Raw genomic sequence first — 15250 nt, 5'->3', positions numbered from 1 at the left:
CGCGGTCCCCCACCCCAGCATCTCTCCTGACACACAGGGCACACTTCCATCTGTGAGTCACCATGCGCTGTCTCTTGTCCCTCCAGTCCAGGAGACAAAGGCACCAACCTGAGGCTCTTTAGAATCTGTGGACACCTCTGTGCCTAGCCAGCCACATACCGCTTAATTTTAGTCCCCGTGCTGCTCTCTACAGCAGGGACAGCCCGAGCGTTTGTCAACGCCGACTGACAGTCCCTGGGCTGCTCATGTCCTCAGCAGGGGACTGGCAGTCACCCAGCCCGAAGGGCACAGTCCCTGACTTTCCCTCTCCCCCACCCCACCCATGCAGACCAGAACCGACCTCTGCTTTCCTCTCACAAGGTTGCTCAGGAGACGGGAAGCGTGACTATCCCCAGCCCCTGACCTTCACAGGGGAGCCTCTGCCCTCTGTACATCTATGTTACAGATTTTAAATTATATTTGATTATGTGTGTTCATGTGCGTGTATGCTGGCCAGTGTGCATTGCGTGTGTGTGTGTGTGTGTGTGTGTGTGTGTGTGTGTGTGTGTACACCTGTGCTTGTGTGTGTGTGTGTGTGTATGTACCTGTGCATGTGTGTGTGTGTGTGTGTGTGTGTACACCTGTGCTTGTGTGTGTGTGTGTGTGTGTATGTACCTGTGCATGTGTGTGTGTGTGTGTGTGTGTGTGTGCCACAGTGTACATGTGCATGTATGGGTGCCATAGTGTACATGGGGGGGCACAGTGTTTATGTATGTGTGTAAACCACAGTGTGCTTTATGTGTGTGCACCACAGGGGGCATGTGCGTGTGTGGGGGCCACTTCCTGCACGTGGAGGTCAGAGGACAATTTGTGGTAGCCCTACTCTCTCCTTCCAGCATGTGAGCACCAGGATCGAACCCAGATCGCCAGGCTTGGCAGCCAGCGCCTTCCCCAGTGAGCCGTCTTGCTGGCCCAGTGCTAGACTTTTTGTTTGTTTGATTGTTTGACGGTGCTGGGAACTGAACTGGGGACTCCGATATGCTAGGCAGGAATTCCTCCACTGGGGTATGTGAAGCCGGGGTCTTGTGTAGCCTAGGTGGGCCACAAACTCCCTATGTAGCCAAAGATGACTGAACTTTTTTTCCCCCAAGACAGGGTTTCTCTGTGTAGTTCTGTCTGTCCTGGATCTCACTCTGTAGACCAGGCTGGCCTCGAACTCAGAGATCTGCCTGCCTCTGCCTCCCAAGTGCTGGGTATAAAGGTGTGCGCCACCACTGCCCGGCTGACTTTGAACTTCTGATCTGCCTTCCTTTTCACTTCCCAGGTACTGGGGTGACAAAAGTACCCCACCACACCTGGTTTAGGCAGTGCTGGGGGTAGAACTCAGGGCTTTGTGCACGCTAGCTCAGGGCTCTAACCACTGACCTACACCCAGGCTATTGATTCATTCCTTCATTCACTGAGACAGGGTCTTGCTGTGTAGTCCAAGCTGCCCTGAAACTAGCAATCCTCCTCCGTTAACCCACGTGCTGGGTGAGCGTATGTGCCGCCATGTCCGACTTGCTCTCTGCAGCTTTGCTGAGCTCTGCCATGGGCCCTGAAGACTCACATTTGAGACTCTGCCTGTATCCACAAACTGGAAAGTACCTACGGAAAGTCTCACTGCTGAAATACCCTGTGGACATTTCTGGGAGAAGGGTAGCCTGTGTCTCTGGGGACAGTCAGGGTGGCCTCTCTGAGGAGATGACCTCCAGTTGAGTCACAGAAGCAGTCAGCTAGCAGAGCGGAGGGGAGAATATCCCAAGGACAAGCAACAGTGTGGGCAAAGGCCTGAGGCAGGGAGGGTCACAGAGACTGTGGTGGGCCTAGGAAGGCCTGAGAGGCGTGAGCAGAGGGGGCTTAAGACAGATGTGGCCAGGTCTACAGACCAAGCTCCTACGGCTGCGAGATCCCAAACCCTGTGGCTTAAACCACACAGACCAAGAGCTGACAGACTTCTCTGTAAAAGTCAGCCTAGTGCTGGGGTTAACCTCATTCTTATCGCAGAATACCATCCGTCTCCCAGCCAGCAAGAGAGAAAGAAGGGTCCACACCAATTCCAAGTGCCTTTTGCTGCCCACATCTGATCACAGGACCTCATCTAGTTGCAAGGGAAGCTGGGAAATGCAGTCTACATCTTAGATTAGATGGTGTGTGCCGTGCCCAGCAGTGGATGGAGGAAGGAGAAGACACTGGGGTGCGTGGTCTTTGCAGTGACTGTGAGGGAGCAGGAGCGACATCTGTGTGCAGTGGTACCGATGGGAGTGGATGGTGGTTTGGGGCAGGGTGGTGGTGGTACTGGTGGCAAAAAGAGGTCAAATCTGGAGATGTTTGTAAACAAGAATTAGCCAGACATGAATATGGAGGAAACTGGGGCAAGATGGCAGGAAACCACTACACACGCGCGCGCACACACACACACACACACACACACACACAGTATCAGGTCTGTTAATAGTTATTGTCATTGTCATGGCACCAGGTAGGCCCAGGAGTGCAAGAGCACATGGCTGGGCTGCAGAGGCCTAAAAAGGAGGTGCAAAGGTCCTGAGGCACTGGGAGCCTGCTCCTGAGGAGTGGCTGCTCCTTATCACCACCTAGTGGCCACCACTGGAAGTACGGGTCAGTGGAGCACCTCTGATTTGCTGAGGGAATCCAAACATCTGGTTTTGCATGTGAGATCTCCCAATTTTAACTATATGTGGTGGTGCATGCCTGTAATCCCAGCACTCGGGAGAATCTCAAGTTCAAGGTCAGTGTAGCAGGAATCTTAGAAGGTCTTATTAATAAAAACAAACCTGAGCCAGGTATTGGGGTGAACACTGGAAGGTCAGAGAACCAGAACAAGCCACAGCTAACCTCACCTGGCCAACTTCTCAGCTGATTTTGTTTCCTCAGACTGGAAGCCTCTGTGTCCTCATATCCGAATGGCTCTCAGCTGAACTGTGCTGCTCAAAACCTAAAAGCTTAACCAGCCAAATGCTTCTAGTTTCTGGTCCTCACGCCTTATATACCTTTCTGCTTTCTACCACCACTCCCTGGGATTAAAGGCTCGCTTTCTGGGATTAAAGGCGTGTGTCACCATGCCTAGCTGTTTCCAGTGTGGCCTTGAACTCACAGAGATCCAGAGGGATTTCTACCTCTGGAATGTTAGGATTAAAGGTGTGAGTGCCACCATTTTCTAGCCTTTGTATCTAGTGACTGTTCTGTCTCTGACCCCAGATAAGTTTATTAGGATGCACAATATTTTGGGGAACACAATACCACCATAGGCCAGCCTGTTCTATGTAGTGATTTCGAGGCTAGCCAAAGCTACACAGTGAGACCTTGTCTCAGATAGATCTCAGATAGATGGACGGATGGATGATGGATGGACGGACACACACATCATACATACACACACACACACACACACACACACACACACACACACACACAAAAAAAAAAAAAAACCACCTCAATTTTAAAACATGGACAACTAAGGAAAATGAATGCCCTCACCCTAGGTTTCTGGCTGGCTGGGTGGCCCTGGGCCGTGTACTGCACCCCTGTCTCCTTCTGATGGCTTCTCTTGCCAAGGCCCGTGTGTGCACCAGCATCTCCTGCTGCTCCAGCCTCTCCCCAGCCCTGGCAGCAAGCAGGGAGGGGACAGCCCCTTGGGCTGCTCCCAATCCCTTTAATCGGATCTGCTCCAGTGACCCTTCCAATTAAAACTCCCTGATGTAATCCCCCTCTACACCCCCGTGCCCCCACCCCCACCCCGCTTAAAGCTGGGGAAGCGGAAGGGCCATAAAAGGAGCTTCTTCCTGTGTCCTTGAGCACTTCTTGGGGAGCCCCACGACCTGAGACCACATCCCAGATCCCACACCCCGCAGGCAGGATGGGTGACCCTGGAGAGGCTGTGTCTTCCCCTGAGGCTGGGGGTTCACTCCCTGCTCAGTTCCTGCACCCACTCTAGCAGGCACCGAGTAGGGAGCTGGGGACATCGTGAAGGAAGAAGATCCCGCTCTGGCTCCTTGACTGACTTAGTTATGCCTTTGTCTGCCTCGACCTCCCTTTCTCACCGATACTACATTACTTAGTGTTCAGTGATGGCTGGTGGACGTAGAGGATTCCAGAACTTCATTTGCAAGTGGCAAGCCCCTCCATAGCTGCTGGGTGCCCAGCTGCCTGTGATCCCTGCTCCCAGGAGGCTGAGGCAGGAGGATCCGGAGTTCGAGTCCCATCTTGTCTACATAGAGAGATCCTGTCTGAGACAAGCAACAGCAAAAAGGAGCTCTGCCCCAGTGACACCCTGAGGTCACAGGGACCAAAGCAACAGGTGTCCTTTGCGGAAAATGACTTTTTTTTTTCCTGAGACAGGGTTTCTCTGTGTAGCCTTAGCTGTCCTGGAACTCACTCGGTAGACCAGGCTGGCCAGATTCACAGAGATCTGCCTGCCTCTGCCTCCCAAGTGCTGGGATTAAAAGGCATGTGCCACCACTCCCGGCCAGAAAATGACTTTGTCTTATTTTATCGAAGCGTGTTTTGCATATCACAATTTATCCACTTCTCAGGTACAATTCAATGATAGTTTTTAATTTTCTAAATTATTACCTGTTAACATCTCCACGTATGCTCACTTTAAATACTGACCACTGTCCTCCCCCACCTCCCTCTTTCTCTCTCTCTCTCTCTCTCTCTCTCTCTCACACACACACACACACACACACACACACACACCACCTCACCCCCTCACCCCCCACCACCCCCCCACATCCGCTCACATCTCTCTCACGTTCATGTCTATTGATTTAGTTTGGGGACCACCGAGATTAAACAAAGCTGTCTATGTGACTGTGGGCTTGGAGTGTCCCTTGGAACCTGCTGGGCTCAGCAGTCGGCTCACAACTGAAGACAGTTCCCCCTCTCCCAGGGCCTATCGGTGACCAGGAGTTCGGAGAGAGGTAAAGATTGGGCCCCACGAGTCCCTTCCACTTCTCTGACTAGTTAGTGCTGGTCCTGTGTGGGCCTAGGGCAGGTACCAGCAGGTGATGTGTGGTCATGGTTACAATTACTGGACTGAGTCTAAAGAATGGTGACTTATAGCATCTCTCTCCTGTCTCGTGCCTCTTTTTCAGTGTTTCCTGAGCCTTTTGAGGGTGTGGTCAAGGAGCTTGCTCAGGGCTATTCTGATAGCTGGATAGTTGTCTTTGGCTTGTCCAATCACGGGTTTGTGGACATTGTCCTTAGGAACAGTTATTAGATATACACACACACGTAGGAGAAGTGACTGGTGAGCCCCAAACGCCCTAAGTAATTTGCCAGGGACCCTTGTGTCTCTGCTGACCACGGTGGCCGAGCGACCATGGATGCGACCTCTCCTTTCCCTGCTGAGTCTCTTCATAGAGAAGGGTTGACCTTACACTATTTGGACACTCATCTGCCATATTGGAAGGGCAGGGTGGCGGGAGCAACAGTGGGAAGAGCTGCCAGGCTGGAGCAGTTGAAGAAAAGCTGATCCAAGCAGCCCTGAGCCCCCTTTACATCCCTCTCCTGCTTTGCACACCCAGGGCACCCCAAGGCCCAGGACCTCCTCATGGGGAGAGAATGTGGGCACAGGTCCCCCCAGGCCGGCCCCTTCCTCCAAATCTGGAGCCTGGAGCCTGGCTCTGACCTGGTGAGGCCCCACTCCCAGGAAAGCAGGGCCTTGTCCGGCCCTGACCCAGGGCCAGGAGGACCTTGTGTGGTGACTGGCCCTCCATGCCAGGACCTGCACACTTGGCCTTCTGGATCTAATGTCCAGATGAAGCTTGCAGGGGTCGGTAATAGATTACCTGTATAATGATCTAATGACAGATGGATTTAGTGACTGTCATGGGCAAGTGCTCAGTTACTTCCACCCCATTCAACAGATAAAGAATTGGAGGCTCAGAGGGGGAAAGAAGCTTGTCCAAGGCCACACAGCTAAAGAATAAAATCACTGAGACTTGAACCCAAGTCCTCAACCAGCTTATAAATGAATATAGAACTGTAAATGAATATAGAGAAATAAAAGCAGTAACGGTTAAGAGTGAGTGTGTGACACACTGATCTAAGTGTGTGACACACTGATCTAAGGCCTACAGTGGATTCCACCTCAGTCTTGCAGTGATGGCCATCTTACCAAGGTGGGAAACAGGCAGAGTCTGACTTAACTAACATTTGGAAGTTCCTCAGGCGGGAAGGGTGGCCCCGACTCTAAGGACTTTGGTGGTCTGAAGAGACAAGCCTTGTCAGTGAGATTAGGGGAACCCCTGGGTTGCCTGGACACACATGTGCAGATGTTCGGTGTAGGCACACAGAGAGGGAGGTGGTACCTTGGGCTCCCTACTCCCACCACAGCAGCTAGACACACCCCAGGAGTGAATGCCCCTCTCTCTTCCCTAAGATCTGGGACTAGGGCTCGGATGCCTTGTCTCTGGTGCACAGAGATACAGCCTTGGAGCAACAAACTATGAGTCTATAAGTCACTCCTGTCACAGACGATTCTCTATGCGGGACTGCCCAGACTTCTCTGGGGCTGGAAATGGGAGCGGGTTTCCCCTGCCAGCCTCAGAGAAAACAGAATCTCCCAGCTCTTAAAGGGACAGACCCCAGCATCCGTTCCAGAGATGGGAGCCCATACCAGCGGGATTCAGCCTAAGGCCGTGCCTGTGCTGCCCAACCTCAAGATCATTGTGTGCCCAGCCTGGGCTAACGATGATACAGGTCCCTGCTCCGGGGCTACAACTGACCTGTCCCAGAGTTTCACGATCTCAGCACTATTGACTTTGGGGCCTGGATAATGATCTGTTTCTAGGGGCTACCTGGTGCATTATGGGATGCTGGCCTTGGCTTCTGTCTGCCTGATGTCAATTGCACCCCTCTCATGGGCTGTAGCAACCAAATGCTTCTGAGAAGTTGCTGAAGTGTCCCCTAGGGCGAGACTCCTAGGACATAGCCTCATTGTACAAACGAGGACACTGAGGCAGGGAAAGGGCCAGGGCTCGAGGCCAAGGGCAGCAGAGCTGGGCACAGCTGCTCTTGGACAGTGCTGACGTATCTGTCGTGGCTGTCTAATGCATCTGTCACTAGGCAGGCACAACGGGCAGGTTTGCGCGTCACTTCGTAGAATGTGACTGAAATAAAGACGGTGAGTGTAGGTTTTTCCCAGAGAAGTGTAGGGAACGGGAATACACCCTGGTGTCAGGCCGACAGAAACGGGCTTTGTTTGGGAGTCCTGATGTTTAGTGCTGACAATTGCAGAAAAGCCAAGTCATGGGAGAGGGTGACGCCCCGTCTGTGGCCTGTCATTCAGGTTCACGGCGCAGCAAGCGGGGAGGGGGGTGGAGGGTGAGCTCTTGCTCCTCACTGGGCCAGTGTGTGCTGATCCTCTGCCAGTCGCAGGCACTTGTCGTGTTTGATGTCACTCCCTGAGCTGGAGCAGGGACGCAGAGAAAGCTGAGGGTCAGCTCTCTTCCCGGGCACGTACAGATTATGGGCAGCAATGGGCACATCTGCACATGTGTGTGCATGCACACATACACATATTCCCACACATGTACACACACATACACACACATATATACACTCACATTACACATATACATACATACATACATACATACATACATACATACATACATAAACTCACACATGCATACACACAGACACACACTCACACCTGACTGGAATGAGATGTCAGTATCCCCGAGGTTCAGCAGTACAATGCAGGGCTCTGAAGAGGGAGTGGCCCTCGTATCTAGGGAAAGGGAGATGATGTCAGAGAAGAGGAGGGGGCCACACAGGCCTGTTTTCTATTTGCTGTTGCTTCGGGAGAATGAGGGGTTGGTTGGTAGGTTGGTTTTATTTTATTTATTGATGTGTGTGTGTGTGTGTGTGTGTGTGTGTGTGTGTGTGTGTGAGAGAGAGAGAGAGAGAGAGAGAGAGAGAGAGAGAGAGAGAGAGAGAGAGGGATCTCATGTAACCCAGGCAGGCCTCAAATTCACTATGTGGCCAAGTGGCCAAGGATGACCTTGAACTCCTGCCCTTCCTGCCCCAGCCTCCAGAGTGCTGGGATTCCAGGTGTTCACATACATCTGGTTCGTGTATTGAGGGGGCTGGAACCCATAGCCTCCCTCATGCGGCCAACACTCTGACAACCGAGTCCCCACCGTGACCTCCTCTGATCTTCTATGGCCTCTCGTCTACAACTCGGGAGGCACCTGTGATGCTTGGAATTGCCACGCGACCATTTAGTCCCCACCCTCCCACACACTGTTTGCTTCCTGGATCCCTGAGCAGACTCTCCAGGATGAGCTGACTGAGCCTGAATTTTCTGTGCACCTCAAATCCAGTCAGCCACAGGCAAGAACGTAAGCCTGTGAGCCACCAGCCCCAGACTGAAGGACGGGTGGCCAACGGGGAGGTGCAGGCATCATGACACCCAGGCAAACGGTTTCAGTTTTGCACTGAGAAGTCTGGGAAATGTATTAAGCAGAAACTAACGTCTCTGGGCTTATATTTTTATAGAAAGACTCCCAAAGCCGTTCATTATAACTACTCACAGATGGATTCATTAATCTCAACAAAAATCCATCGAGCCCCTTCTCTTGGCCAATCCTCTTCTATAATCATCGTGTGTGTGTGTGTGTGTGTGTGTGTGTGTGTGTGTGTGTGTGTATGCACATGAGGACATTGCTATCAGAAGGGTGTGTGTGTGTGTGTGTGTGTGTGTGTGTGTGTGTGTGTGTGTATGCACATGAGGGCATTGCTATAGAGGCCATGGACATCATATCCCCTGGAACTAGAGTTACAGATGGTTAGGACTCTGGGACGCAAACTCGGGTCCTCTGGAAAAACAGCAAGTATGCCAAACCACTGAGCCGCCCTCTCACCCCTCCATGTGACTTTTAACACACTTAAGACCTCATGCTGAGGAATCAGAGGAATCTGGGTCCAAATCCTCGCTCTGCCATATCCTGTGTGTTGCAATTTTATTCATTTATTTTATATGTTTGGGTGTGTTGTCTGCATGTATGTCTATGCACCGCATGTGTGTGCAGTACTCACAGAGCCCAAAAGAAGTTTGCCTGAAAAAGGAGTTACAGACAGTTATGAGCACTGGGGATTGAACCCAGGTCCTCTGGAAGAGCAGTCAGTGCTCTTAACCACTGAGCCATCTCTCCAGCCCCTCATGTGCTGAGTTTCACTGTTCAGCAGAGCTAATTAATGACACTTCCTTTGGTATATGGAAGGTGGTGTCTCATAAAGCCCAGGCTGGCCTTGAATTCCTGACCCTCCTGCCTCAGCCTCACAAGTGCTGGGCTTACAAGAGTGTGTCTCCACATCTGTCTTCAGTGGAGTGAATAACACTTAATAGGATTGACATAGCAGTGAGATATGGGCTGTGCTTGTTGGTATCACCAGTCACCCCAGGACTTGGGAGGTAGAGACAGGAACGTTGGAAGGGAAAGGCCCCAGCCTGGGTAACAAGGTGAGACCCTGTCTGCAAAAATAAATGAGATAAGCCATAAAAAGTGCTTGGCTCAGCGTTCAGCCCTGGGCACCAGCACTGCACCCCAGAATTATGTCCACAGTCACTCTCGGCCCCCTGACAATTTTGTAGATAACACTTTATTGAGAGACAGCCAATGCATCCATTCTCGTTTTCTCCAGCCTGCTACTGCTGCAGAGTTGCATGGCTGCAACACGATGCATCAGCCAACACTTTTACTCTCCGGGATTTTGTAGAGTTTGCTTGCTGACAAGCTTGAAATTGTTCTCATTTTCTAGCCTCGGTTTTCACATCTGTGTCATAAATGGGTTTGCAGAAATTATCTTTTCCAACTGTCGAGATGTGAAAATGCACTCAAATGCTGCGATGACCACGTGTGAAGGTCATGCTTTCTGGGTGCTGACTGAGCCCGCTCCCCTCCTCACAGGGAGTTGCTGGTGCTGACTGAGCCCACTCCCCTCTTCACAGGGAGTTGCTGGGTGCTGACTGAGCCCTCTCTTCTCCCTGCAGATCCTGGCCATCATCTCCATCATGTTCATCGTCCTTTCTACCATTGCCCTATCACTCAACACACTGCCTGAGCTGCAGAGCCTGGATGAGTTTGGCCAGAGCACGGACAACCCGCAGCTGGCACACGTGGAAGCAGTATGCATTGCATGGTTCACCATGGAGTACTTGCTGCGCTTCCTGTCCTCGCCCAAGAAATGGAAGTTTTTTAAGGGCCCTCTCAACGCCATTGACTTACTGGCCATCCTGCCCTACTACGTCACCATCTTCCTTACGGAATCCAACAAGAGTGTGCTGCAGTTCCAGAATGTACGCCGTGTGGTCCAGATCTTCCGAATCATGCGCATCCTTCGCATCCTGAAGCTGGCTCGCCATTCCACCGGCCTGCAGTCCCTGGGTTTCACACTGCGCAGAAGCTACAACGAGCTGGGCTTGCTCATCCTCTTTCTCGCCATGGGCATCATGATCTTCTCCAGCTTGGTCTTCTTTGCCGAGAAGGATGAGGATGACACCAAGTTCAAAAGCATCCCTGCCTCTTTCTGGTGGGCCACCATCACCATGACAACCGTTGGGTATGGAGACATCTATCCTAAGACTCTCCTGGGGAAGATCGTGGGGGGCCTCTGCTGCATCGCTGGGGTCCTAGTGATTGCTCTTCCCATCCCCATTATTGTTAACAACTTCTCAGAGTTCTACAAGGAGCAGAAGCGGCAGGAGAAAGCCATCAAGCGGAGAGAGGCTCTGGAGAGAGCCAAGAGAAATGGCAGCATCGTGTCTATGAACATGAAGGATGCCTTCGCCCGGAGCATCGAGATGATGGACATCGTGGTGGAGAAAAACGGAGAGAACATGTCTAAGAAAGATAAAGTGCAAGATAACCACCTGTCTCCCAACAAGTGGAAATGGACCAAGAGGGCACTGTCCGAGACCAGCTCAAGCAAGTCCTTTGAAACCAAGGAGCAGGGGTCCCCTGAGAAGGCCAGATCGTCTTCCAGTCCTCAGCATCTGAATGTCCAGCAGTTGGAAGACATGTACAATAAGATGGCCAAGACACAGTCCCAACCCATCCTCAATACCAAGGAGATGGCACCACAGAGCAAGCCGACCGAAGAGCTGGAGATGGGAAGCATGCCCAGCCCCGTGGCCCCTCTGCCCACGCGCACAGAAGGCGTCATCGACATGCGAAGCATGTCCAGCATTGACAGCTTCATCAGCTGTGCCACGGACTTCCCTGAAGCCACCCGATTCTCCCACAGTCCTCTGGCATCCCTCTCCAGCAAGGCTGGGGGCAGCACAGCTCCAGAGGTAGGCTGGCGGGGGGCTCTGGGGGCCAGTGGTGGGAGACTCGTTGAGGCCCACACCACTCCTGAAGCCAGTCGCTCTGGTTTCTTCGTTGAGAGCCCCAGGAGTTCCATGAAGACCAACAACCCCATGAAGCTCCGGGCACTCAAGGTCAACTTCATGGAGGGTGATCCCAGCCCGCTGCTGCCCTCTCTGGGGATGTACCACGATCCTCTTAGGAACAGAGGAGGTGCAGCAGCTGCAGTCGCAGGACTGGAGTGCGCCTCACTTTTAGACAAGCCTGTGCTGAGCCCAGAGTCCTCTATCTATACCACAGCAAGTGCCAGGACACCCCCTCGCTCCCCTGAGAAACACACAGCAATAGCATTCAACTTTGAGGCGGGCGTCCACCAGTACATAGACACGGACACAGATGATGAGGGTCAGCCGCTCTACAGCGTGGACTCCAGTCCTCCCAAGAGTCTCCATGGGAGCACCAGCCCCAAGTTCAGCATTGGAACTAGAACAGAGAAGAACCATTTTGAAAGCTCCCCCTTGCCCACCTCCCCCAAGTTCTTAAGGCCGAACTGTGTCTACTCCTCAGAAGGGTTGACTGGGAAAGGCCCCGGAGCTCAAGAGAAGTGCAGACTGGAGAACCACACCTCCCCCGATGTGCACCTGCTGCCCGGGGGAGGAGCGCACGGGAGCACTCGGGATCAGAGCATCTGAGCTGCCCACCGCAGAGGGGAATTTGCGGGAGAAATCAAGGAGGGGGGGATGCTTGGCTTGCTGCTGCTGAGTTCTATGTGACCTCGGAGACACAAGGCCCCTGCAGAGCCCCAACAACAGGAGAGACCCTGAGAGCCATGACAGGCCTATGGACACATAACCAGCCAAGCCACAGGGACCATACCTCCTGACAGCACCTTCCTGAGATGACGTAAGCGGAGCTCACAGCCACTAAGACCTAGCCTAGGCCACCCACTCCTCTTGAGGCTCTCCCAGCCTCTGAGTGCGCCATCTCTGTCTCTCGTGGCTTCCGCTGGAGGAGGGCGTTGGAACAAGGGGCTGCCAGTGAGAGAATGGGTTGACCAAGTAGTACTGGGTGTTGCCTAGCCACCTCCAAGAACACTGCCCTCTGTGACAGGGGACAGGGGACACTTTGATCCTGAGGAACTCTCCGCTCCATCAGCCATGGTCCCGGCGCATAACCCTTAATGAAGCAAGCAGCTTGACTGATTCAGTAGTCTGTGGTGCCCAGGGCTTTATTCTGGGACGCTGTAAGGGTGAGCTGACAATTTGGACTCAATTCTTTCTGCCCTCCTGGCAATCAAGGAAGGGTTCAAGACGGTCGGGACCCAGCCAAGGGGATAAACCAGACCGCCACTTTTAGGGCTGCCACAGGAATGAGCGTTCCAAGCAGCACTAGCCTGAACTCAAAAGATACGTGAGCGTCAAATATGCAAACAAGATAGATTATTCAAAGAGACTGTGTGACTGAAGAACAGCATTAAAAAAATAATAAATTTCATTTTCTACATGAGAAAAAGGAGGAAAAAAAAGCCCTCACTGAACTGCCCTGTGCAGGCTTCTGACTACTTTTTGTTGTGGTGGGGAACGTGGGAACATATCTACTATGAGAGACGTTCTTTTTTTTTTTTTTTTTTTTGTTTCCTGTGGTATTCAAGCTAAAAAATAATAATAAGTTAATAAAAAGCACTTTATGTTTTTCTAATCTAGGCTCTACCAGGGACAGTGTCAAGATCTCACACTCTAAATCAAGCACTATTTCCCGTGGGCCGCATGGTGGCCCTGCACTTGGGGTATTTCTTGTGCCCATTTCTGGCCACAGTGGGTCTCACTGTCACCACATTAGAGTCCGGGGCTCCTCCATAGCCCCTCAGGATCACCCCTCATCCCTCATGGGTCAGGAGGGGTCCTTAGCCCTCGGGGCAGAGCTCTCTTAAAGTCCCGTGTGCAAGAGACACACATGTCTCAGAAGGGCACAGCAACTGGGGGTCGGGAATCGTACTGTTCTCTCTTGTCAACCAGCCATTGTGTGTCCTGTGTCACTGTCCTGAAAGCCCGATGCTCTTTCCTGCAGCCATCTAGGCAGACGGCACAGCCAAAAGCAATAAGTACCCATGTGTGTCCCTAGAGGTTCTGATGTGCTTCCTGGTGTCGGTCTTCCTGTCCTAGCGTGTTGACCTGGCGGTGTCCTGCCTGCTTGTAACCCAGTGGCACAGTGTTGTTGGCCTTCCCCAGTGACACCAGTCCTCACGATGCTATAGTTAATGGCTTGTGTATCAGTAGAGATGGTGTTATTGGTCAGCCTGTCTGTAGTACAATGGGGCAATGTGGTTTTCTTACTATAGTGTTAGTGGATAATGTTCCAAATGCTGTAGCGTCCTCCTCCTTGTCCTCAGAACAGTGACAGGCATATGTCTTCCTGATGGAGCAATGACATGATATTGATCACCTGTCCTAGTATAATATATGGCTGGTCTGCCCAATAGTTCAATGGCATGATCCACCCATCAGCACACTTCCATCACAATGTTCTGCCTCCTGTTTCCACGGCTCAGGTCAGGCCACCTATCACAGGTAGAATGCTAAAGGGTTATACACCAACCTTAAGCAAAGTGTTCTCTACAGTTCACGACACTTCTCAGCACTTCTAGGGACCAGGGTCCCCTCCGTCCAGAGGGTGCACCTTGGCATTTGCTGTGAGTGAAGAAAACCGAGAAGTCGACTCTCTGACTGGCCTCAGAGCTTTCTCAAAACAGATGCAGAGGGGCTGAGACAGTGAAGGTCACCCTGAACAGCAGCGCCCTGGAGGCAGGAAGCAGGGGGGGGACTCCAGGGCCCCCGATGAGCTCAGCCTGGTGCTGGGGGCCTGTTGGTGTGACCGTGGGACCGTTCTGCTGACCATCTTTCATGTCTCTTTGTTTCTTCATCACCATAGATGTTACCCAGCAGCACAAATGTGAAACTTCAGGGAAAACAAACCAACGCTTTTTGATAAAAAGTAAATAGTTGTGATTTCCGATTCAGATATTTTTAGAGCTATCTGTAAAAACTCCTACTGATGATATAGTCTATTTTACATATCAGGAAGTAAACATGTCTTAACATAGCCATATATAGCCAGAAGGAAGTTACTGTCCCCTTCTTCAAATCAAGGCATTTCATTTGTCGGTTAAGCCGAAGGCCAGTGTACAGAGTAGAACTGATTTCTTTCTTTTCTAAGAACTACTTGGTGCGACTCTCCTTGTAACCAAAGGCCCCTCTGCCTTGTGTCATGTAGGACCTGGCTGTCCCTTCCTCCTGTGTTTTGTGTGACCTTAAAGTAGCACTTTATAGAGTAAATGGAAGACAAATTCAGAATCCCCCTTCCTAACTGAAGAAACAGAGTCTGACAGAATTCCTACAGAAACAACCATCAAAACTCAATGTAAACTATGCGTAACAGTTTTCTGCTTTATTTTGAGTTTTGCTGGTTTGTTGTTTTTGTTGTTGCTGTTGTTTTTGTTTTCCCCCCACTTATATGTGTGTGTACTGTGGGAATATAGCTTTTCCTCCGTGTGTGACTCAAGTTAGAATGCTGTAAATTTTCCTACCAGCCCTCCACCTGCTGACAAGGAACGCTGAGTTTCATTCCACACATGCCCATCCTGGGTACCTGGGTTTACATGCTCTGGGAAAGGTGGAGAAGAGTCACCAAGATGAAGCGGTGTCTGACAGAAGGGTCTCAGTAGTGAAGAGGGAAGCCAGGGTGTGGAGGCAGAGGCTACCTGAACTTGGTGGTCCATTTCCACCTGTCCTGAACCAACCACAGCAAAAGGGAGTGAGGTACCGTCGACAACACCGAGGTTACGGTCCAGTTATGAAATCAACAGGACTGTCAAGCACCCAGCAGAACTTGAG

At 51.7% G+C, this 15250-nt stretch overlaps 1 protein-coding gene across 1 annotated transcript in view; it reads left to right on the top strand.

Moving 5' to 3' along the window:
- The window catches only part of Kcnb1 (potassium voltage-gated channel subfamily B member 1), an 84488-nt gene extending 71609 nt beyond the window's left edge, over nucleotides 1-12879 (top strand). The window contains exon 2 of the mRNA XM_059261938.1: nucleotides 10046-12879. Within this exon, the coding sequence (XP_059117921.1) occupies nucleotides 10046-12052 (2007 nt within the window). The 3' untranslated portion in view covers nucleotides 12053-12879. The remainder of the gene's footprint in view (nucleotides 1-10045) is intronic.
- Nucleotides 12880-15250: the final 2371 nt, after the last annotated feature.

The sequence above is a fragment of the Peromyscus eremicus genome, chromosome 4 (assembly GCF_949786415.1).
Source record: "Peromyscus eremicus chromosome 4, PerEre_H2_v1, whole genome shotgun sequence".
Classification (NCBI taxonomy): Eukaryota; Metazoa; Chordata; class Mammalia; order Rodentia; family Cricetidae; genus Peromyscus; species Peromyscus eremicus.
Note: the sequence above shows the minus strand (reverse complement) of the source record. Positions and strands in the feature narration are given on the sequence as shown.